Source organism: Parasteatoda tepidariorum, chromosome 9 (assembly GCF_982258835.1).
Source record: "Parasteatoda tepidariorum strain Cologne lab strain chromosome 9, Ptep-v5.0, whole genome shotgun sequence".
NCBI classification, from domain to species: Eukaryota; Metazoa; Arthropoda; class Arachnida; order Araneae; family Theridiidae; genus Parasteatoda; species Parasteatoda tepidariorum.
This window is the reverse complement of record NC_141763.1, coordinates 15,627,044-15,650,820: the sequence shown is the minus strand read 5'-3', so window position 1 is coordinate 15,650,820 and position 23,777 is coordinate 15,627,044. Positions and strand designations below refer to the sequence as shown.

Genomic DNA, 23,777 nt, shown 5'->3' with positions numbered 1-23,777 from the left:
ATTTTGGACAATTTAGTAAAACTTCAGTTGCATCTCGTTAATTTTTGACAACTAGTGAACTCCTGGATATTAAAACAAACTTCGTCCCCACTCGTGAATCGCGCATAGTTTGTCTTGAGTAAGAACTCCCCTATCCATTCGTCAGACACCATGCCAGTGATTATGGTAACGAGGTATAACTATTTCAAGCAGGGTTGTGGGGTCATTGCTTAGGACAGGTTTTGACTCGGGTTATCGAGAAAAAGAATCTTTTTCATCCGTCTAAATTGTTAGCCCTAGAGAGAAGAGAAGCTACCCTCCCTGAAATGCACTGTTCAATAGCAACAGACGTCCTCAGACCTTGTGGCAGAGGGAGTTCTTACTGAAGACAAACAGTACTTGAGTTAAAAACCGTTTTTATGGTACGGAATGATGCAGCGGTTAGAGTTTGTCAAGCACGTTCGATTCCCGAGTAACACACTGGACTGATCTTAAGACACGCTTCTCAGTACATCACAAAGTCAAACATCACTGAGCGGATGGGTGATAACTTAGATCAGTTTGCGAAGAGACCGAGGATGTGCTGCATCGGGTGTCGTTAAACTGTTCTATCTCGATTCCGTGAGCAGGCCGTCGGGCCACCAGAGAGGATCCCCTCTGCAGAGAATCAAAATTGTGATGGCATGTCTTTGGATCATCTTCATGGATGTTTCCCAGACTGCCGCCAATAGCCCAATATGCAGTTCTAGTACGACGTAAATATAGTACTACTACCACCTTTCATTTGTAACTTTTTTTCATACCTTTCCATCGAAAATAATTTCTACATAGTTGTTGTTGTAGTTTATTTACGACCACTAGAACTGCACAATGGGCTATTGGCGACGGTCTGGGAAACATCCTTGAGGATGATCCGAAGATATGCCATCACAATTTTGATCCTCTGCGGAGGGGATGGCACCCCGCTTCGGTAGCCCGACGACCTGCACGCGAAATCGAGCACTTTACGGTAGAACAGTTTAACAAGGAACAATACCGCACTCTCTCGGTCCATACGCAGACTGATCCAAGTGGTCACCCAACCCCACACTGACCACAGCTACTGATGCTTGACTTCTGCGATCTGTTGGGAACCGTGACTTAACGATCAACCCACTGCGGGACTCAACATAGTCAATTATTTAATAGTTATTTTTTAGTTTGGGTAAATGAGCTCAATATATGAGACATCGAGAGGTTTTGAAATTTTTGCTGGTAATTTAATATTTGAAGATTAGGAAGCTTAGTCCTCTCTGCTCACCATCCACTGTTATTAATTTTCATTCATTTATGTTTTTCATAAAAGTCAATATTTTTCGAAAAACAAAGATGATTTTGTTATAAAAAATAAATGATTATAATTACGTGGAAAAACATTTTGACATTATTAAAATTTTGATAATTAAACAATTATGTTAATCGTAACGATTACATGGATTTGAAAAATAATATTTATTAATAATATTTGAAATAATTAATAATATTCGTGATTAATAATTAATAATATTTAAAAAATAATTTAACTTACGAATAAAAACTGCGTAACACAATAGGTGGATTAAAATTAGAAATAGTTTATAAAACTTAGAATTCGAAACGATAAATTAGAATAACCTTATATCATAATAGCAGATCAATTATGAAACGTTTTTTTTTCTCTAGAATTAAATTTTTCATCTTTTTAAAAACTACAAATGTTAAAGTTAAAATATATTATAAGTTTGATAACAAAAAGAAGAAAAAAAACTTAGTTTTGGATTTCTTTAGTGCGGAAAAGTTGTCCAGTGTAATAAGATTTCAAATGGGATAAAAATAAATAAATAAATGCGCAAACATCATAGCGCAGTAAATCAAATTTACTACATGCAGTTGCATCACTTACTATGAAATAATCGTACTGTCCTAGTTTATTAAACTTTTCCATGTGTTATGCAATCATTCAGATTTTTTAAAATCACTATATTAATTTATATAAGTTGAAAGTAAAGATCTTAATTATATTTTAACTAATCTAATTCGTACGAGCATTAAACATGATTTTGCAGCAAAATATTTAATCTCATCTACTAGGTGATAAGTATTTTATTTTATTTTTTTCTTGAAATAAATATTTTTAGGTTAGCAGCTGTATTTGCACAAGCTTGATTTTACCCTGAAATCTTATCACTAAAAATTTTCTATCACTAAATCTTCTCTTAATTACATTCGATGCAACAAGTTTGTCCGAAACTATAATCAGTGAATCTTCGAACAGTTATGACTTGTTGCAAAATGTTTTTCTTATGAATTATCAATTTTTTGTTGTTCTATCTTGTATTTTGTCATGGCAAGGAAATATTCTTTTCTCAACAATAACAGTTGGTCTTTTTATTCGTTGAAAAGGTAAGGAGATTTATTTAACATTTTTTTAAAACTATTATTATATGGTGTCGCAACCTATAATTACTGTATTTTATTTTATCTTATAATCAGCAGTGAGCAACCGAATCATATTTTGGGTTTACGACTATCAGCCGCCTAGCCTTGAAGTTTTAAAACCAAATCGGAAAACAAGGTAACTCCCGAATTATGCATCGGGACAAACTAGTTATTGAAGAAGCTATTTTATTACTGCATTTGCGTTACATGGAAGAGAAAAACACGAAAATCTTACACTGTAAGGCTGACGACCAGGGGATTTTAACCCATGATCTAGCAATCACTAAGGCTATTTTATGTTAGCACTGTGGTCAACCGGGAACGGCATTTACCAGCTATCGCTGTGATTCGAACTTGGATCATCTCATTGGGACGCTAGCGCTCTATCCCCTGAGCCATCCCGTCTCATATCATTACTGCAGGTTATTGCTCTTAAAAATAGCCAAGGATAACAGTCAGCAACCTATAACTAAACTGTTGCCAAACCGCAGACTGTAATCAAGCACTCTAAGGCTTATAGGTAACCGGTTCGTTTCTCATTGTAATTCTTACGTATTCTATAACTGTTCAAACTGGAAACAGTTTTTATCTCTCTAGTCTTTCTTTTCTCTCGAGTCTTTCATATTTTAAAAATATCAATACAAATATAATAATACGATATTATATTATATCGATATAATATAATATCTATACAAATATATAAAAATATCGATAAAATAAATTTATATATGGTAACATCAAATGTCTCTCTCGCCAATTTTTTTAGATATTTTATTTATTGACTTTTGTGTTGTTTTTGAAATCAAGTCAGGTGTGAACTTATAAAATAAAAATATCGAGAGAGATAAATAAGTCTTTCTTCAATAATGGGTAAACGATTATCTAATGCAAAAAGAAGTAAAAAAAAACTCTTAAAATCGCACTACTTTCAAACAAATTTGAATTTCAAAAACAATCGCAATTGGTTTATAAAGGTGATCAATGACACATTTTATATACACTGGTGTGTAAAACTTAAGCATCATTTGGTTTTTCGGCCACATCTCCCCAACAAAGTATAAGATAGCCATGAAATTGCAGTATAATATGCACGTAATTCAGTAGAAAGATTATTTGTATGCAAATTTTAGAAATAAAACGTCGTAGGTAATGTAAGTGTTCGTAAAACTTGTGGGTCGGCTGTGATAAAAGGATGAAGAGCACCGTAGTTAAAGACATTCGCTGCAAGTGCAAGTGATTTGTTTTGTGAAACATGTCTTCAAGAAATCATTTAGACGACTTTACTCGAGGAAGAATGATTGGGAAGCTTGAAGAGGGGCGTAGTGTGACCAGTGTCGCTGAAGAGTTCGGGATCAACAAAAGTGTTGTTTCTCGTGCTTGGAATGCCTTTAAAACTACTGGTACAGCTGTTCGGAAAGTTGGTGGTGGCCGTCCAAGGAAAACAACACCAAGAGATGACCGTTGCCTTGTCCTCCAGGCGAAAAGAAACCGTTTTCAGTCAGCGAGCGCCATATCTCAGCAACTGTGCACAGCCACAGGACGACAAGTATCAAGATTTACAGTGGCCAGACGCCTCCACAAAGGTGGGCTTATTTGCTAGACGTCCTGAACGCTGCATACCTTTAAAAGTTAGCCATCGGCGGCACCGTTTAGAGTGGTGCAGAGAACACGAAACCTGGATACCTCATCAATGGAGTCGCATCTTCTTCACACATGAGAGTCGTTTTAGTGCTACAAGCGATTCTCAACGTCAGTTGATCAGGAGAGAGGTTGAAGCTCGATTTCATCCCAATAACATCGCGGAAAGAGATCGTTACGGTGGTCCTGGAGTTGTCGTCTGGGGTGGCATTATGTTGTAGAACGGGCGGACTGAGCTTCAGATCTTCGACCGAGGTTCTGTAACTGGAGACCGCTACTGCAATGAGGTAATCCTACCCCATGTGCGTCTGTTCCGAGGGGCCATTGGACCAGACTTCATTTTTATGGATGACAATGCCCGGCCACACCGTACTGCTAATGTTCAAGAGCTACTGGAAAGTGAAGATATCGCACGAATGGATTGGCCAGCTTACTCTCCAGATCTAAATCCCATAGAGCATGCGTGGGATGCATTAGGGAGACGTCTTGCGACACGACAGTATCCGCCTGGTAACACCCATCAGCTGAACGATGCGTTAAAGGAGGAATGGAGACGTTTACCCCAAGAACTTCTGGATAATCTGGTGCTTAGCATGGAGAGACGATACCAAGCAACAATTACAGTAAGGGGAGGGCATATCCCATACTAGGGAACATCTGCCAGTTGTACTTACGCTTCTTCATGGAATCATGTGTCAAATAAAGCCTTTTTTTGTTCCATACCCTACTTTAAGCTTTATATTCATTTCTGCGCTATTATTCTTTTACCATCGTTTAAGTACAAAATAATGTACTTCATATTCAAATTTCATGCCAATCGAATGATTTCTTGTAGAGTTATGACAAAAAACGCACTTGTTGCTTAAATTTTGCACACCAGTGTATATATATATATATATTTCTTTTTTTTGTATATATATATATATATCCTGGTGAGGTTATTATATATATGCACATCATTTACATAATAACGTCATCATGACGTTTTTTTCATACTTTGCCTAAATAGCATTTGTCATTCTATAGAATGCCTAGGTATTATATACAATACCTAGGGAAAGTGTAATACTTCTCATATTTCATACCTTGCCTAAAAACATCCGGCGTTATATACTAGACATTTTATAGAATGCCGGCGTTTCATACTTTGCAGGCAGCATAAATAGAAATTGTATTGATATAGACTTTTAATTTTATGCATGATTTCGAGCATTGATTTATTTATGATTCTTTTCTTTTCTTCTCACCTCCTAAAAAGAACGAGTTTTTCGTTCATATTTATTTAATATTCGACATGTTTTCAATTATATTGGTGAATTTTTTAATTCATTTACTCCGCTCCATTGGTTCATTTTTTAAAAACTAATTTACTCACCTAATAGACAAGGTTTTTCATTTAAATATTTCTATTTGTTTTCAGTTAATTGTGTATTATTATGTCAGCAGTACTTTAAATCATATAACATGCATTTAAATGTAGGCTGTATGTTTGGGTGCTACTGTCTTCAGTAATAAAATCAAACGTAAGTGAAGGACCCGCGGATAGATGCCCAATCATGGAAACTCACCACAAAATGTTTAAAAGTAAGTATACCTCGAGAATTCTACTTATTACCAGTAATGATGCAACATAAAATTTATTTGCCGTGAAATAATTATAATGATGAAATTATTTGCGATCGAAACGCTTAGCCCATCTAGGGAGAAGACCGGTTCCAGGTCTTGACCCTCTCCTACTTACTTCTTAACTGTATAAGATAATACTACGATATTATCCCTTTTCTTAATACACTGGTGGACAAAATTAAAAGATGGAAGACATTTTCCCAAATATCTCAAAAAATACTGAATATAAATAAATGAAATTTGGTATGGAGATAGCTTATTCCATGATAATAAAGTATGCAAAACAAAAATGAAAGTGCCATTCGCTGGCAAGATCTATTGCCAATAAATCCAGTGTAGTCTGAACTTAAGGATAAAAGATGGCAATAAAAGTGAGGCTTGTACAGTGTGTGTTGCCTCTAGTATGGTGTAAAGTCACCCCTGACAGACAGACAGCGTGCACAACGAGTATGCATGCTGTTAATAAGGGAGTTACTTGTGGAAGACCCTCCCATTCTTCCACCAGAGCAATTTTTAACTCCAGAATGGTTCTGGGGAGACGTTGGCGCATCGCAATAGCTCTCCCAAGAGCATCCCAAGCATGTTCAACCGGATTCAGGTCAGGGGATTTGACTGGCCAATCCATTCGTTGAATATCCTCGCTTTCCAGATGCTCATCAACCATGAGAGCCCTACGTGGCCGCGCATTGTCGTCCATAAAAATGAACTCAGGGCCAACAGTGCCCCTGAAAAGACGCACATAGGTCTCTAGGACTTCCTGCCTGTACCTCTGGGCATTCACGGAACCATTGTCAAACACATGGAGCGGTGTGCGGGTATCTTGCATGTGCGAAAATGCTTTCCATCTCTTAATTTTGTCCACCAGTGTATTTCTGGTTTTTAACTGTCAAAAAATATTTCTTATAATTTCCACGATGTTTTCTTTTAGAACTATGTTCAACTTAGCTTTTGGTTCCATATTGTTTCCAAACTTAGAATTTCTTGAGCTGTTTGAAAATTAAGACAGAAACTAATGTACTTCTTGCCCTTATGACTCTCCACACGCTACTGGTGAAAGTGTTGTCATAGATAGAGAATTCTGTTCTATGCCACCTGTAGCCCATTTCGATCGCCAATACGTACCTCTTTTCCTACAAGTAGTGATGTCATTTTCGACCAATAGCATGATCCGGCCTCTTTGAAATTTAATCGCTCGTGTTAAAAAAAAATTGGCGGTAAACAAAAAAGATTTTAGTCGCCTTTTTTTTATATTTAGACATCTTGTAGTTCGGGACGACCATTAATTTTGCTCTATAGTGAGGAATCCACTTAAAATAAATATATGGAATGCATACAATTTTATGGATGTATTTAAATTTCTACTCATTATTTTTACTATGGAATCCTAACCGTCCTAACAGTTTAGTCAGGAGAGCTGTCGAAAGCTTTCCCTTAATATAATTTTTACTTTTCGCGTATTTCACCCCATTTTCGAAACTAATTGTTTTTCAATTATACTTAAAATATGCCAAACAGTAATTTCATTCAAAAATAAGTATTTAGGCTTCATTATAAATTTTTTATTATATAATTTAATGCATAAAATTGCTTCGATTGTAAGTTATAAAAATTATAATTTATCTAAAAACATGCAATTCTAAATGACAAAATTCTAAAATTTGTACAAAATCCGTACAAAAGCGTCCGAGAAAACGAAATTCAGAGCTGAGACTTTTTTTTTTGTTTCAAATTTTATTGTTAAAATACATGATATTTAGGACAATGTAAAAAGTTTTAAACGTTAAAACCTCTAATTTTAAATTTATTTGATTATGCGCATGTATTTTTTTATTTATTTATTTATTTATTTGAACAGGAGAAATGGTGATTGGTCCAAATGATTTGGTCAAGAATTTGATGCCAAAAGGCGGGAAGAATTTAGAATATTTCGTAGAATTAGAATTGATGTTGGAAAACATAGCCGATAATTCAAGTCTGTATGTATTGTAATGTGCCTCGGATATAAATCATTTTTGTTCTAATAAATTTTTAAGGGACATTTTTAAAAATCAAACAAATATTTCGAAAAACTATGTTGAAATAGATTTATTGAGAACACAATTTTTTTTCACGCCAAATGCTGAGCCAAATTTTTTAACATGGCGATAGTGTACTTACTTAATCCCTTTTATCTTGATTTTGTAATATTTTCAAAATGTGAAAGAATTTTTAAATCAAATGAAAAAACAAAGTTCCTTATTATATATATATATATATATATATATATATATATATATATATATATATATATATATATATATATATATATATATATATATATATATATATATATATATATATATATATATATATATATATATATATATATATATATATATATATATATATATATATATATATATATACATATAATACAATGACGTTCAAACGATTATAAATTTAAATTGTAATAAGCTTTTTTATCCTCGAAAAAATCCAAAAACTTGAAATGTTCAAGAATTTTTTTTCCCGAGATCAAATGAATAAATACTAATTACTTATACAATAAACATTAACCGAGAGTTTTAAGAAAGAACTTCAACAGGGTAGCGCATTAAAAATGCTGTCCGAAATTGGGTATAATATGAAAAAACCACAACTACTTCGATTTAGTAGGAACAACATATGACGCAATGCTAAACGAATGGAATTTAGTTGTTGTTTATTTAGTTATTGTTATTAGTAGTTGTTGTTATTTGTTTTAGTTGTTGTTGTTTATTTAGTTGTATTTAGTTTCAATAACTTTTCTTTATAATGCAATAAAATCTGGCGAGCAGCTATTTAAACGATCGAACACTTCGTTTGTTTATTTGTGGCTTGAAGTTAGGCTCGCAGAAAATGCCGTTCATGGGTTAAATTTAGTAGGAACAACACAACCTGTGACGTAGGCTATATTATACCCAATTTCCTGTTCTAATTATTTCTCAAATTTTAATTACAATTAATTAATTGTTTAGTACACAATTTTTCATTAGCAATTGAAAAATTCTATGCACTATTTATTTGTTAAACACTATGCCTAAATAGGAAGAAGGTAATATCTAAATACATGTACGCAAAAAGTGATACAGATCAGTTTTTCAAGTGTTTAACAGAAAGAGAAGTTCGCATTTGCAATAACTTGAGTTACTTACTTTTTAAAAGTGCCCTTATTCAAATAAACACTTAGTGAACTCCAAGAACCTCTCTTTTTTACTGCTTGAACATAATTAATTGCTCATAGGTAGGTTTACTTGCTTATCAGATAATAAAATGTGAAAAACAGAGGTATAGTTCGTTCACCAGGAGTTGGCACTTGGCTCCGCCTTCATCACGTGGTATTCGGCGATACTATTTCGCTATTTTTGGGAGAAGGATGTGAATAATCTTGAACAAGGTTGCTATTTGGCGATCGTATGGCAAAAATATTTATTTCGCAATCTTTATGTGCATTTTTTTAACATTAAATATTTCATAAATTTGATGATATTTCTCTCTTTTAAGTGAATAGTTTGTCCTTTTTGAGACACTTCGCTGGGACAACGGCAGTTTTTAAATTTAAATTACATTTAATTAGCAAGAGTAACAATAGCAGATGATAAAGTGAAGTAAGTGACTGAAAAAGAGTTGTCTCAATTTCAAGCGCGGAGACGTTTCTCCTCTTAAACCCGCACTGAAATGAACTTTTCGTTCGAGGAGGTGGAGTCAAGAGCCAACTCCTGGTGAACGAACTATATAAGAAAATATAATCTCATTTAATATTCACAATTTTACGAACCACATAAATTAATTGAAAGCAACTATAAGTAACGATTTTGTTCTCCTTAAATACTGGTAAATGAAATTTTAATATTTACTTTAAGTACCTAGCTTTTCAGTTTCACCAAAAATTTTAAGCACTATAAAGATTTCTGAAATTAAATTTTTTTACAGGATTATTCTCCATGTTTCTTCTGTTTACAAACTAGCCCGAAAATTACACCAATTGGATTTGAAAGTTTACTTGCTTTTTCCGAATCTGATTGGTGCAATTGGCTCCCTTCATTGCAATAAAAAAAAAAATTCTCTAACAGAAATTTTTGTTTAGACTTCTTAAAAAGAATAATAAGTAAATGAGAGAAAATGAAAAAAAAAGCTTCAATTCTTTTTTAAAAAAATTTATTACAGCGAATCAAATATTTCGGGGGAACAGCTTTCCCCCCATCCAACTTCAGCACTGATTCAGACATATAAACTTACTTACTTTCTTTTCTGTCTACAGATTTGAATTTTTGAACATCAAAATAGGGGTAGTAATCTGGAAAATATGGTCACAATAGTTACAACAGAATGATGCTTGTAGTACAATGCTCAAAGTAAAAAATATCAACTTAAATAACTTTTCTATCGGATTTTTGCGAAATAAGTCCCAACCTTAATGGTTCAAGAGGGTGATCTCAAATGTACTAATTAATTTGTGCAAACTATTAATTAAATCAGAGAAACAGAAACAAAAACGTACTTTTCCTTGATGAACATACATTATTTCGACTGATGTTTTGACCGATAGTTTTGGTCGGAGAGCAGCCGTAAGCGTGAACTTGTTAACTTCAATGTTAACTCTTCAATATTAATTTGCCTTTTTGCATGTACTAACTTTTGCACACAAACTTTTGTAAACAAAAGTTTTTCACACAATTATAACATTGGTTTACCGTAAGAAAATTTCGTGTTAAAAACAATTTTAAATAACTAGGAGGCTCCGCCCCCTGCTCGCTAACGCTCGCCAACCCCCGAGAATTGCTACGCAATCCTATGTGGTTCACGCCGTGAACCATGGCTCACTGCGCTCGCTCGCCAATGAACACAATGTTCTAGCACAAAGACATAATATATTATCATCAAAGACATAGTATTTTATCATCAAAGACATAGTATTGTACTTATGTAGAAGAATTCTACCAATGTTCTTATTGGCTTTTAAAAAAGTATATTAGCTATTTAGATTGTACATGGTGAAAAAATCAAAACATTAGCTAAATAAGAAACATATTAGCAAAATAAATTATCAAATATTGCTTCACTAATATTCTGCATTTTAAAGCGTGAAAATTCAATGCATAAATAAACGCGAAATATAAAAAAATTCAATGCATTCAATACAAACACTTAAACGTTTTTTAGACGTTTAGGTAGCTCCCAGTAGAAAAATATCAATTCAACAGCGGCCTTTTAAAGCATTCTCACTTCAATTAATTAATTAATTCCTAATTGAGTTTAAATTAAATATTGCCATGTTTTCAGTGCATGAATCTGAATTGAACAACCTGATAATGCTCACTCTGGTTATTGTTATCTGGTTGCTCACTACGTGCTCTTGCGCGCCGAATCCAATCAATTAAAAATGAAAACTGTTGCCAGCACGAGAAAAGAAATATCATCGGTTTTATTGATACATACATACATATGTACGTATTAGCGTTTTATATAATAAGATAGATTATAGTGCAAAAGTTGTATTCAATGCCTTTGAATTCATTAGAATGTTTACCCACGTCAATATTCTTGATGGTTCCATCAAACCTGATGGTTTACGTTGGTTTAAGTGCGTTTCATGATGGTCCAACATCATTTGATGGTCACCGTCATCCAACATTTTTACATTATGCATTCATGGTTTTTGATATGCCAGCAAAATTTTATCATTCCATGATGGAAAATGCTACTCTAATACTATGATGATTAACCCTAAAGAGAAGTTTGATTCTCATGAACCAACAATCTATAATGGTCCATGATGGTTTAATGGGAATTATTGTTGGTTCAGCAGGAATATACCATCAAAGCAATTTCCCCCCATCTTGAACCATCAAAAATCACTACGAATTCTTACATTGGGATGGTAGTTGTTCATAATCTTTCCGACATTTGATTTCTAAGATACTATGATGGAAATGTTCAACATGAACAAACCATCAAAACAAGTTGCTATTCTTATGCTGGACTATCACAAATCAGCCCGAATTCCAACATTGGGGTGATGGTTACTTATGTTGGTTACTATAAAAAATATAACGGTTCATAATGGAATTATTGATGGTTATCATCAAGATTATGTTGTTCCATCAATGGAAAACCATAAAAATATTTGACTTGGGCAGGTATGACGCACCAGTTGAAGAAAGGGATGAAATCATTGATAAACTCCGAGAAGAACCACACGTGAAGAAAATCATCCAGGAATGTGAAGAACTGCATCTTCATCCTCCCTGCCACGCATCCATCTACAGAACTCTGGACGGTACTTGCAACAATCTCATACATCCTATGTGGGGAAGCACTTTCTCTCAACAAGTTAGACTTTTGCCACCTGCTTATGAAGGTACTTTTACATATTTATTTATAGCAGCCGTTTCGGCGTACAACCATCATTTTTATGAAAAAATTGATGTTCTTTTTTGTGTCTATTCCATCCTGTCGACGTGCTTTAACTAAATTATAGTTCGTTCACCAGGAGTTGGCACTTGGCTCCGCCTTCATCACGTGGTATTCGACGATACTATCTCGCTATTTTTGGGAGAAGGATGTGAACAATCCTGAACAAGGTCATTATTTGGCGATCGTATGACAAAAATATTTATTTCGCAATCTCTATTTGCATTTTTTTAACATTAAATATTTCATAAATTTAATGATATTTCTCTCTTTTGAGTGAATAGTTTGTCCTTTTTGAGACATTTCGCTGAGAAAGCAGCAGTTTTTAAATTCAAAATATATTTAATTAGCTAGAGTGACGAAACGTATTATAGAATTCACTGTTTGAGTTTGGCATGCATTAAGGGTTGTCTCAGTTTCAAGGGCGGAGATGTTTCTCCTTTTACTCCCGCGCTGAAATGAACTCAGTGTCCGAGGAGGTGGAACCAAGTGCCAATTCCTGGGGAACGAACTATAGCATGAAAATTTATAAAATGCAGAAATTTGATTAATGATAGTGTTCGAAAGTATACAGCTGCTTACTAAAGCTACGAGGCGATATTTTCAAACAGATAATTTTGTTTTTAATGAAATAAATATATAATACAATTTCTGTGCACAAATCTGCTGCATTTCATAAGATATCAATGATAAAGTAATTCTGGTGAGTTTGAAGGGAGAAATTGTTTTTGCTATTCATAGATGTATTGTTAAAAATGGGGACATGCTTGCTAAATTTAGAAAGAACACACTTTTTTGGCTGTCCCGATTTGACCTTTTTTTACTCTTTTCTTACTGTTTGTTTCTGTTACCAGCCGTGCATTAGTATTCCAAGCCAATCATGAACAGGGATTGAATCCCAGTACATCACAATAGCAGCTCAGTGCTTTTACCACTATGTAATCGTGGTTCATTTCTCGGCTAAATCTAAATTAAATAAAACTTAAATGTTAAAGTTTTAAAATAAATAAACTTTAACCTTAAACTTAATGTTAAAATCACTTAAAATAACTGTTAAAAGCACTTTCGTCAAAAGAAAATTAAAAAGCTTTAGTTTAAGTGCATTAAACTCTAAGCAAGACTTTATTTTAAAACGAAATTTATTAGCTTGTTGAACAAAATATTCTTTTTACTTTAAGACGCACAAATAGCTTCGATATTAAATATATATATAGTAATTATACTTTACTAAGATCGCCAATTTGACGAAATTTTTCCATTTACATGAAAATCATTAGAATCTGATCTATCTAAATCAGATCAAAAACTGCAGTGTTGGATAAACGTTTCTCGTGCTTAAAAGTTTGATCATAAATTTTTTTTTTATTTTCATAAAAATGTGGAATGATTCCCCAGTGAAGAGACAATTAGATACTATAATTTTACTCAGATTTTTTAATGGCTATTAATAAAATTTTTACGTATTTACATTTGATACTAAAGATATTTCATGCATAGACACGGAATTACAAAATTCTTTTGACAAATATATTAATATTGTTTGTCATGTGGGGTACAGAACATTGGAATCACCCAGTATTTTTCATTGATATTTTGATCTTTTTTCATAATTAGCAAAGACGGCATTTGCTATAGATTTATTAAACTTAACATAAACCGCTATGATTAGCTGTTGCAAATTCATAGAAATTATAAAAGTAGCATGATATTCTCTAAAAAACAATATCTCATATTGCGATGGTTGAGCCCTTATTATACTCTTTGTGAATAGAATAGACGTCTCAAGGTTATGTGATTTTCCCACTCTCTACACTTTTCCACTCTTTGTTAACATGGTTTTGGCAAATATCTCTCCTTTGCTTCCCCATGACAGTACGTTTCAATAAGATGTTGGAATATTCGAGAGTTCGGAAAAAGCAAGAATCGCCAAAACTGTGATATCAGAGAGAGGCCAAATCGCGTAAAAGATTTGCGAAATAATGGAAAAGTGTGAAGAATCGCGTAACTTTGAGACGCCTATTCTAATTACAAAGTAAATAATCTTGCTTTTACGAGTGTAAGAATATTCCAACATCTTACTGACACGTGGGGAAAGAAAGAGATTTCTTGAACTATGGAAAAGTGCGAAGAATCGCGTAACTTTGAGACGCCTTTTCTAATTACTAAGAATATAATCTTGCTTTTACGTGTGCCACTTCCAACTTCTTACTGATGCGTGAGGAAAAGGCAAGATTTGTTGAATCATGGAAAAGTGTGAAGAATCGCGTAACTTCGAGACGCCTATTCTAATTACAAAGAATATAATCTTGCTTTTACGCGTGCCAGAATATTCCAACTTCTTTCTGATACGTGGGGAAAAGGCAAGATTTGTTGAACCATGCAAAAGTGTGAAGAATCGCTTAACTTTGAGACGCCAATTCTATTTTCAAAAAGTGTATAAAATCAGTTTTTACGCATATATATTTTTTTCAGGGGCAAGTGGTTTCCGTAAGTCAGTTAGCTGTAAGGAGCTGCCTGCACCAAGAACCATTTCTTTGAAAATGAAGAGTGAAAATCATCCCTCAGCTTCAGTATCTGCTCTATTCACCTTCTTCGGACAATTTGTAGCACACGACATGGTTATGACACCCGTTTTTACAAGTAAGCAAACTATTATTATGTTGAATATATTGAATTTACAAACCTCATCCTCCAAAAATAAATCAAGTTGCTTTCTTTAGTGAAACTATTCCCATTGTCAAAAGCGCAAAATATCTTGGTCTGGCCATAAACAGTAAATTTAATTGGAAAGATCATGACAGTTATCGGCACAGTTATCGACAAAACACAAGCAGCCTGACACAAATTACAAATCCTTCTTCAGAATTCTAAAATGGAACTCAGACTCAAACGCTTGCTCTACGTCTCAATGATCCGACCCATCCTAACTTAAGCATCTCCAGCTTGGTCTAACACAGGGATGGGCAAACTACGGCCCGCGGGCCAACTGTGGCCCTCTGGAAGATTTTATCCGGCCCGCGAATAGAATTTTTATTTGCCGATCAGTGGCAAATATAAACAATATGCATCCATTTTCTTGTCGACTATGTTTAAAATTATTTCTGTTTTTCCTTTTTCAACAAAGTACGGATGAAGTTTTTGCTTTCTCTATTTTTGTTCTACAAAACATAAATTGATGGATATAGTTAGCTCAGACAGCTTCAATTGGTAAAATGTTGAAAGAAGAAGTTCTTTATAGAATAGCCGTAGATTGGTTCCAACTAGCGCTTATCTCTCTCGAGGAGCTGACTTATGGAATCTAATATAGGTAAATTGCACGTCACATTTGGCAGACTGCGCATTTTCCGCTCCAAAGAGTGAACAATCTAACAATCATCTGAAGCAGTCGTTTCTAAATACTATTCCAAAGTTTTACAAATCATTACCAAAAGCTAGTTTACGAAATTTAATATTTCATGCTCAGAAAATCAGTGCATGTTTGCTTAATCTTATATATGTGAGCAAAAGTTTTCAACTATGAACCTTAGAAAAAATCATTTCAGAAGTAAACTAACAGCAAAGCATTTAGCCTTGTTCCTTAAAATAAGCACATCTCACTTCCAACCTTAATGTAAGGAACTTTTAAAAATGAAATCGCAATTTCCTTCATCTCACTAAATATTTAAATTAAAACTTGCATATCACCTTTTTTTTCTTAAATTTTGAAGTTTTTACTTGGCCCACCAAACATTTTTTTTTCTTGATTTTTGGCCCCTCGACCAAAAAAGTTTGCCCATCCCTGGTCTAACACCTCCCCATCAGTCTTAGAGAAACTCAAAAGATGCCAGAATAAAATACTCCGAAAAATAACACAAGCAAGTTCCGAAATAAGAGCATGCTTCGCGATCTCAACATAGATTTTTTTAGATTATCATATCGCAAAGCTAAATTGCAAACTTTTTGAAAAGATCATAAATTGTGACACCGCAGTATTGAATGAAATTTTTACTTTTGAAAACTTGAGAGAAGACATAAACCTCAGGCCAATGGCAGATTATTTTTGTAGCGACGCAACTTTATCTAAAATACAAAGTATTTAATTTCCTTTTCACTCCAGTTTGCAGTCCAACAACCAAAAAGAGAGCCGCCACCTTACAGATAACATTTCAAGATGAATGAGAAAAGGGGCGCTAACGGCTTCAGCCACTTAGATAACTTTTCATGATGATGAATCAATCTGGTTTACAGACGCACACATACACACGATGAATCCTTTATTACACTATAGCTGAATAGTGAATACCCGTTCTTCGAACAGAATGAGAAAAAAAAGAGTCAAGAGTGATACTAATACCGACTCAAATAATAGGGGAGAGTGGGGTCAATTGTAACAGGGTACGATTGTAACAGAGCAAAAATTTCGAGTGTCGGGTTCTAGATTTGGTTCCTAGGTGGCGCACAAGGTGTATTTAATAAATCTACATGTACACCCCTGCTGGCAACCATTTTTATGTACTTTTGAAAGAGTTACATCACAAAAGATATTTTCACGCTACGTAAGTACTTTTTTTGGTATTAGAATATTATATTGTAACAAAGTAATTTCGCTTAAACAAATAAAAATTATTAACCGAATATGTAAGTGGACACCTTAATTAACATGTCAAAAAAAATATTAGTTTTGTTAATTAACTAGCATTGTTTTTAACAAATGAAGCTGAAATAGCGTCTTGGGGACGCTTGTAACAGCAAGTAAAGGGACGATTGTAACAGCTGAAAATAAATAATCTTATGTTTACAAACCATTACTTAACTCTTTAAAAACCACCAATAGTTTCCTATATCATTTATATTATGTTACATGTGGATTATTTTATTTGTCACCTTTCACAGCATAAATTAAAATTTTTAACCTCTTAAAGTTAAAAGTTTAACCCTTTAGGTTTCTGCTCATTATTATTTTTACTCCTAAAATATCACTACTACTTTGACCAATAAAAAAATATATCACAACTGTGATAATATGTATAATTAACTATGTTTTAGTTGAATTTATGAACTGTTACAATTGACCCCGTAAGTGGGGACAATTGTAACAAGTGCAAGACTGTCAAAAATTGTTAATAACTAATATAATAACATTCAAAATAAGGTATTTTTTTTTTCTAGTAGAGGATAGTCTACTTTACTCGTCTGTCAATTAATACTAATAATATATTGGATTTTTTGTTAGCTAAAAATAGTTAGGTATAAAATGTTACAATTGACCCCACTCTCTCCTAGAGTTAAAATGATTCCAATGCGTTTCATACATTTATTATTATATGTTATTCTTCCCGGTGGCTTTATGTTATTGGAATAAGCAAAACACGTTGAAAAAATTTAAACGTTTATGGTTCACTTTAAAGCAATGGGAAAATGAGAAAATTCCATTTTTTAAATGTTTCTAAATGAAAAATAGAGTAAAAAAAATCTATAATAGAGCTTCGTAATTAGTTTATAATTATACTCATTCTGCTTCATGTGGAATGTCGTACTTTTTGAGCCTGCGGTTCACACGTTATCCGGTAGACAGACACATAAATTCTTTATTTTATTAACTGTATAGATAGATGTATAGATTCACGTACATTGCGCAAAAAAAGGACTACCCTGAATAGCTTTTAATCTAATAATAGGATTTTCACGATCTAGGACTCAATGGTTTAAGGGAGTGAACTTAAATATGCTAATTAATTAATGCAGGCGGTATTTTAAGTTACGAAATCAGACATAAAAACGTATTTTCCCTGAATAAACATTGCTTTTTTCGTCGGATTCGGATTTCTGACCCCAAAATATCGGAGGCACTCGGAATCGGGAAAATATGGTCCCAATAGTTTGGTTAGGAGAGCGATCCAAAGTTAGGATTCCTTAATGTTAATTTTATTTTCTGAGTGTCCGCCATATCTCGTGAACTTTTTAAGCGAATTGAAAAATATTTGTACACAGTTACAAAATTTGTTTATCCATACAAAGAATAAGTTTAAAAAAATGTTTATTATATTTTTAGCATTTTACTTAACATGGGTTAAAAAAAACTTTTGAAATGAATGATATTAAATTTTTTACATCATTTTAAAGAAAGTTAATTTGCATGGCAAAATACAAAGCTTGAGTGAAATCGGTCGAATAGTTTCTGAGAAATCGGATTTTTAAAGAAGTCGTATGTTCCAATTATGGATTTGTTAGAACTGAAAAAAAAATGCCGTTGTACCTCCTTCCCCCATTCATTCCTACAATTGTGGATTATTTAAAATTAGAGGGTTCAATTTAGTTACATCTAATATTTACTATAAAATTAATCGTATGATTGGATTGGAATCTAAAAGTCAACCTTTCAAGAAAACTGCCACATATATTTTAGACTGACTATTTCACATGCGTATGATTCCACGTATTGTAGGTAGGTACTTCATTTACGTCGTACTACTGTAGCTGCAACATAGGCTATTGGCGACAGTCTGGGAAACATCCCTGAGAATGATCCGAGGACATACCATCGCAAATTTTGATCTTCTGCAGAGGGGATGGGTCCCCTGCTTTGGTAGCCCGACGACCTGCGCGCGAAGTCGAGCACTTTACGGCAGAACAGTTTATAACGAGGTCCCACACCGCACACCCTCGATCTCTACACAGGCAGATGAAAGTGGTTACCCACCTGCTTACTGACTGCAACCAGTGACGCTTGACTTCGGTGATCTGCTAGGAGCGGTGTCTGAACGATCAGTCCACTGCGGGACACGATTCATTGAAGTTGTCTATGGAAATATTTAGTTCTTTGCATTTCGTTCAAGGATTACTATCAGTCCACTGCTAGACTCAACGTAACGTGAATGAAATTAATTAGGATAATGGTATATGACTAGATCAATCTACATACTTCAAGGATTAAAAAAAAAAAAATTCATTTTTCTTTATGACTTCCCACAACCAATTTTTTTCAGCTTGATTATTAAGAATATAACTTTAATGTGTTGACATATTTGTCTTAAAAAAGGCCCTTCCATTTGCAGAAAATAACGAATTCTATAATTGCTGTGATTCTTCGGAAAGGAATGACCCCAGATGTGCGCCAATCTACTATCCGGGTAATGACCCTTTCTACGCCAAACTAAACGTGGATTGCCAAAATTTCATTCGAGCCCTGCCTTATCCCCACTGCAGTTTCGGTAAGTTTGGAAAACACTTCTCGTTTCTGCTGACCTCCTCACTCACCGATACCTGCCATAATTTGTTTGCATTTCGAAAACATTTTTCTCAGCATTTGAAACTCAACTCTAAAGATTAAATTTTAAATTACTTATGTGGGCAAATTAGAATATGAAAAGGTTCCTCCTGTGATTCCTCTTTAGTTTCATCTGAGAAGCTAGAAAAGTGAAATATTCTATAGCATAAACATGGTGAGAGTTTCTCTCCTCTTAAACTCTTAAATTATATGTGTACGAAATATGTATTAGTTATAGTTTCCGATATATATACTTGGTTAACCATAATGACTGGTACTCAATAATTGCCGTGGTGAATGTTCACTAGTTTATCAATACAATCGGTTTTCTACTTTGCGAACTTCCATTTTGCGAATTTCTCTATTTTGAGATTTTTTTCGAGGAACTAAGAACACTTTTAGAAATTTCTTCGTCAAATAATTTCCAAATCGCGAAGGGAATTTTCTATTTAGCGAACTTTTCTTCAAGATCTTTTTCCCCTATTTCTCGAAATATTTCAGAACATTTCAAACTTGTTAACTCATTTTATGGGGGAAATGACCTTGAATTGATTTTCAAAGCCACTTAACTTTTAGAGAAAGCAGTAAAATCATTTTCCTTTTTTGTTTGCATTTTAAACGAAAAACTCAGACAAAATCAACGAATTTTATCAGTAGCAATTAAACTTAAGAACGCATGTGGTAATATATGTTTAAAATTACTTTTATAATAAGTGCAGCTATAATTTAGTACATAAATTTAGCTTTCTTTTAATAAAAAATGTATATAGCTTGCTAGTGTAACAGTGGATAATGTTTTGCTCCATTCCTGCTTTCCATGCAGATTTCTTTTACGGTTAAGACTTATAAAATAAATAGTAGATACTAGTGGTAAAGGTGTATCAATTGTAATTATATCTAGTGTTTATGAATTTAGAACATGTTTTGTGTTTTCTTAAGTATTTCAAAAGGTTATTTTCTGTTTAACGAATTTTTCCTATAACGAACTTATTATCGGGATTTAAAGACTTCTTTAAATAGAGGTCCGGCTGTACTTTCTTGTTTATCAGTTCCCACTGAATTATCATTACTTACCCGGTTATCAATATTTATTGCTGGTTCACTGTTAAGAAATGAGAAATCTTCACTGTTAAAACGTATGCTTGAAAAGCTAAATGGAAGAATGTATATTTTTGAGAAACATTTAGAGATTTTGGTTTCAGAAATATATCATGGTTGTGTGTCAAAATATTAGTTCATTGGAATGAATCTTTTAATAAAGTGGTTTTTAGCAGAAATAAAAGACGTTTTGTTAACAGCTTTCAAATGTTTCTATGCATATTAAATCTGCTTTTTTTTTTCATCATTTGTCATTTTACGCATTTTCCTACTACGCTCTTTTAATCTACTATGCTATTTTTTCATAATGGTTGAATCAAATTATATGTTGCAGATAAGCGATCACCGGTGGCCAAGGTAAACTCTTTTTTGGATATGTCTACAATTTATGGTAACAATGAGGTTGATGATGAAGAGCTGCGAAGATATGACAATGATGGTATGCAAGTTTAAATGTTTACATTTCTTTTTAATTAACTATATTTTGAACACAAGGAGCCCTAAACTAGTCTCATGGTTTGGATATATATATATATATATATATATATATATATATATATATATATATATATATATATATATATATATATATATATATATATTTAACCGGACCGGAATAATCTAGCTGACTGGTAGGGAGTTTCGCTCAGAGCACGTAAGTTTGATTCCCGCCTGTCGTATACTCCCCGTGCTAAATGGTGACTGGTGCATGCTAAATCTGTCGGGGACACAAAGTCCTCCAAGTTTCCATAACAAATCAATACCTCTGGGGGTGCTAGATAGGAGATTGATCGTACTTTGGTTTAGGTCAAACTTACGATATGCGATCCGCGGATAAATGGATGGTGTGTCCATCTTGTAAAGTCGGACGTGACATATGTATGTTGTCTCCGGATCATCCTCAGTGATGTTATCCCGTATTCCGTATCTATCTATCTATCTATCGATCTCTTCATTTATATATATAGATATATATAGATAATAAAATGAATGAAAAAATAAATATGAATAAATAAAAAAAAAACAATTCAAAGAAGGGGCAATATTTTTTTAGAAAAAAACTGGAATCTTTTGGAGGGTTGTCGTAAGAAAGGGATCAAACTTCTTACTTTCTCTATTTTGTGAAATTTGCACTCAAAATATATAATGAATTTATAAAGAAATTACAAGTATTAATATGTAAAAAAATTTCAAAAATCATTTCCAGTTCCCAAAATTCTGTGTGACTGCAGCTTCAGCTTCTGTACCGCCCTTCAATAATGTAGCCTACTGTAATACTCTAATAATCTGAAATGTGATGCGGAAACCAGAAAAAAATTAAAACATATATTTATATATATATATATTTCATCAGGAAGAATGAAGACTCGATTTTCGTCATTCGGCCCTATACTCTGCGAGAATGAAATAGAAAATGAAGTATTTTGCCCTTACAACGAGACAGCTGCCTGTTTCAGATCAGGTAAAAATCTAAGTATTTTCTGGGTAACACGGTACATTTTAAAATTTTTCTCATAATATGTTTCTTTTGTAGGCGATCATCGAGTGAATATGCATACAACACTGACAGCCCTGCACACTATATTTGTCAGATTGCACAATGTTATTGCAGAAAGCCTGCGACAAATCAACGATCATTGGAATGCTGAGAAAACATTTCAGGAAGTTAGGTATTAACAACTTTAGAAAAATATCAATTCAAAATATGCGGAAGAATACCTACTTCTATATTTCAACTACACTATAACTTACTCTACACTTACTATTACTTATGGTAAGTGCAGAGTTCAGGTGAAGTTTTAAATACTGAAACAAACTATCAAGATACGCCGAAGAGGGAGCTGACATCACATCAGAAAAGTCTTGAGTTTGAGTCCCGCAGTTGACTGATCGTAAAGACACGGTTCTCAGTCGCTCGGCTTAACCCTGTTTCACCCTCCATACGGGGCATCCAGGGAATACCATTGACATGAAGTGCGCACGTGACTGTGTCAGTACAAAAAGAGAGGACACCAAAAAGAAAAATCTGGATCACGAAAGATGACAACAGGTCGATGGACTAACCAGTGATCTTGTTCAGAGGGATCACTTAAGCTTCGATGCACGAGTAGATTAAAATTGAATATTAATTGTTAGCATATACTACTTGTGAAACAAAGGAGGCCCAGGTGTTGAGCACGCATCAAACTGTCATCCATTTTCCCAGTAAAACACTTAGTAGCTGAAAAATGGTATTCAGTAGAACAACGAAGTCAAGCATCACTGGCTGCGGTCAGTAAGCGAGTGGGTACCACTTTGATCAGCCTGCATAAGAACCGAGGGTGCGAGTTATCGGTCCTCGTTTAACTGTTCTACCGTAAAGTGCACGACTTCGCGCGCAAGTCGTCGGGCTACCAAAGCAGGAGAGTCATCCCCTCTGCAGAGGATCAAACTTGCGATGGCATGTCTTTGGGTCATCTTCAGGGATGTTTCCCAGATCGTCGCCGATAGCCCATTGTGCAGCTGTAATGTGTCGTAAATAAAGTACCTACCCTGAGTTTGAATACCGGACGATGCATAGATGTTCTTTCATTCTTTGTACAATTTGTCCCTAGTGTGGGAGCAGCGTTGGCCCTCCTATAATATGGTGCTCCTTTAAGAGTAGCCAATACAATTGCCTCGCTGCTACCTGAATCATAAGTGTCACTGGGGTAGTCATTGGGAAAAATAAAACTATCAAAATGCAAAAAGTGGGGAAGCGAAAAACTTTCTTTGCATTTTGAAAAAACTTTTTTTCCCAGCATTTGAAACTTTTTGGTTTAACTGAACTTTTCTCTAAACTTCCGATTTTATTTCCTTATTTACCAAATTATTAAAGAATATCAAAAACATATAAAACATTTTAGCGTCATTAAGTATTATACACTTATATATTTTTTTCGATATTTCTAATTTTTTTTCATAACATTTTTAATTTGGGACCATAGAGCCGTGGTGGCTCAGAGGATAGAGCGTTCGCCTTTCAATGAAGTGAACCGGGATCGAATCCCAGCAACGGCTGGTCGATATGAATTCCGCACCAGGGTCGCGCCGACCACCGTGCTGACGTAAAATATCCTCAGTGGTAGACGGAACATGGATTAGAGTTCCCTTTGCCATGAGACTAACCGTGGGAGGTTTTCGTGGTTTTTCTCCATGCAACTCAAATGCTGGTTAGCTCCATCAAAAAGTCCTCCACGAAGACAAAATTTCTCCCAATTCTTGATCATGGAGTTTCCTCTTCTTCTGGATTGGGTTCAAATTTACAAGGCTATGGCGTTGA

At 34.0% G+C, this 23,777-nt stretch overlaps 1 protein-coding gene across 1 annotated transcript in view; it reads left to right on the top strand.

The window, feature by feature from the left end:
• Positions 1-2,209: 2,209 nt before the first annotated feature.
• LOC107449416 (salivary peroxidase/catechol oxidase) overlaps positions 2,210-23,777 on the top strand; it is a 33,685-nt gene continuing 12,117 nt past the window's right edge. The window contains exons 1-9 of the mRNA XM_071186390.2: positions 2,210-2,400; positions 5,555-5,658; positions 7,556-7,676; positions 11,859-12,079; positions 14,605-14,772; positions 19,167-19,322; positions 20,811-20,915; positions 21,831-21,938; positions 22,011-22,146. Coding sequence (XP_071042491.2) covers positions 2,342-2,400; positions 5,555-5,658; positions 7,556-7,676; positions 11,859-12,079; positions 14,605-14,772; positions 19,167-19,322; positions 20,811-20,915; positions 21,831-21,938; positions 22,011-22,146 — 1,178 coding nt within the window. The 5' untranslated portion in view covers positions 2,210-2,341. The remainder of the gene's footprint in view (positions 2,401-5,554; positions 5,659-7,555; positions 7,677-11,858; positions 12,080-14,604; positions 14,773-19,166; positions 19,323-20,810; positions 20,916-21,830; positions 21,939-22,010; positions 22,147-23,777) is intronic.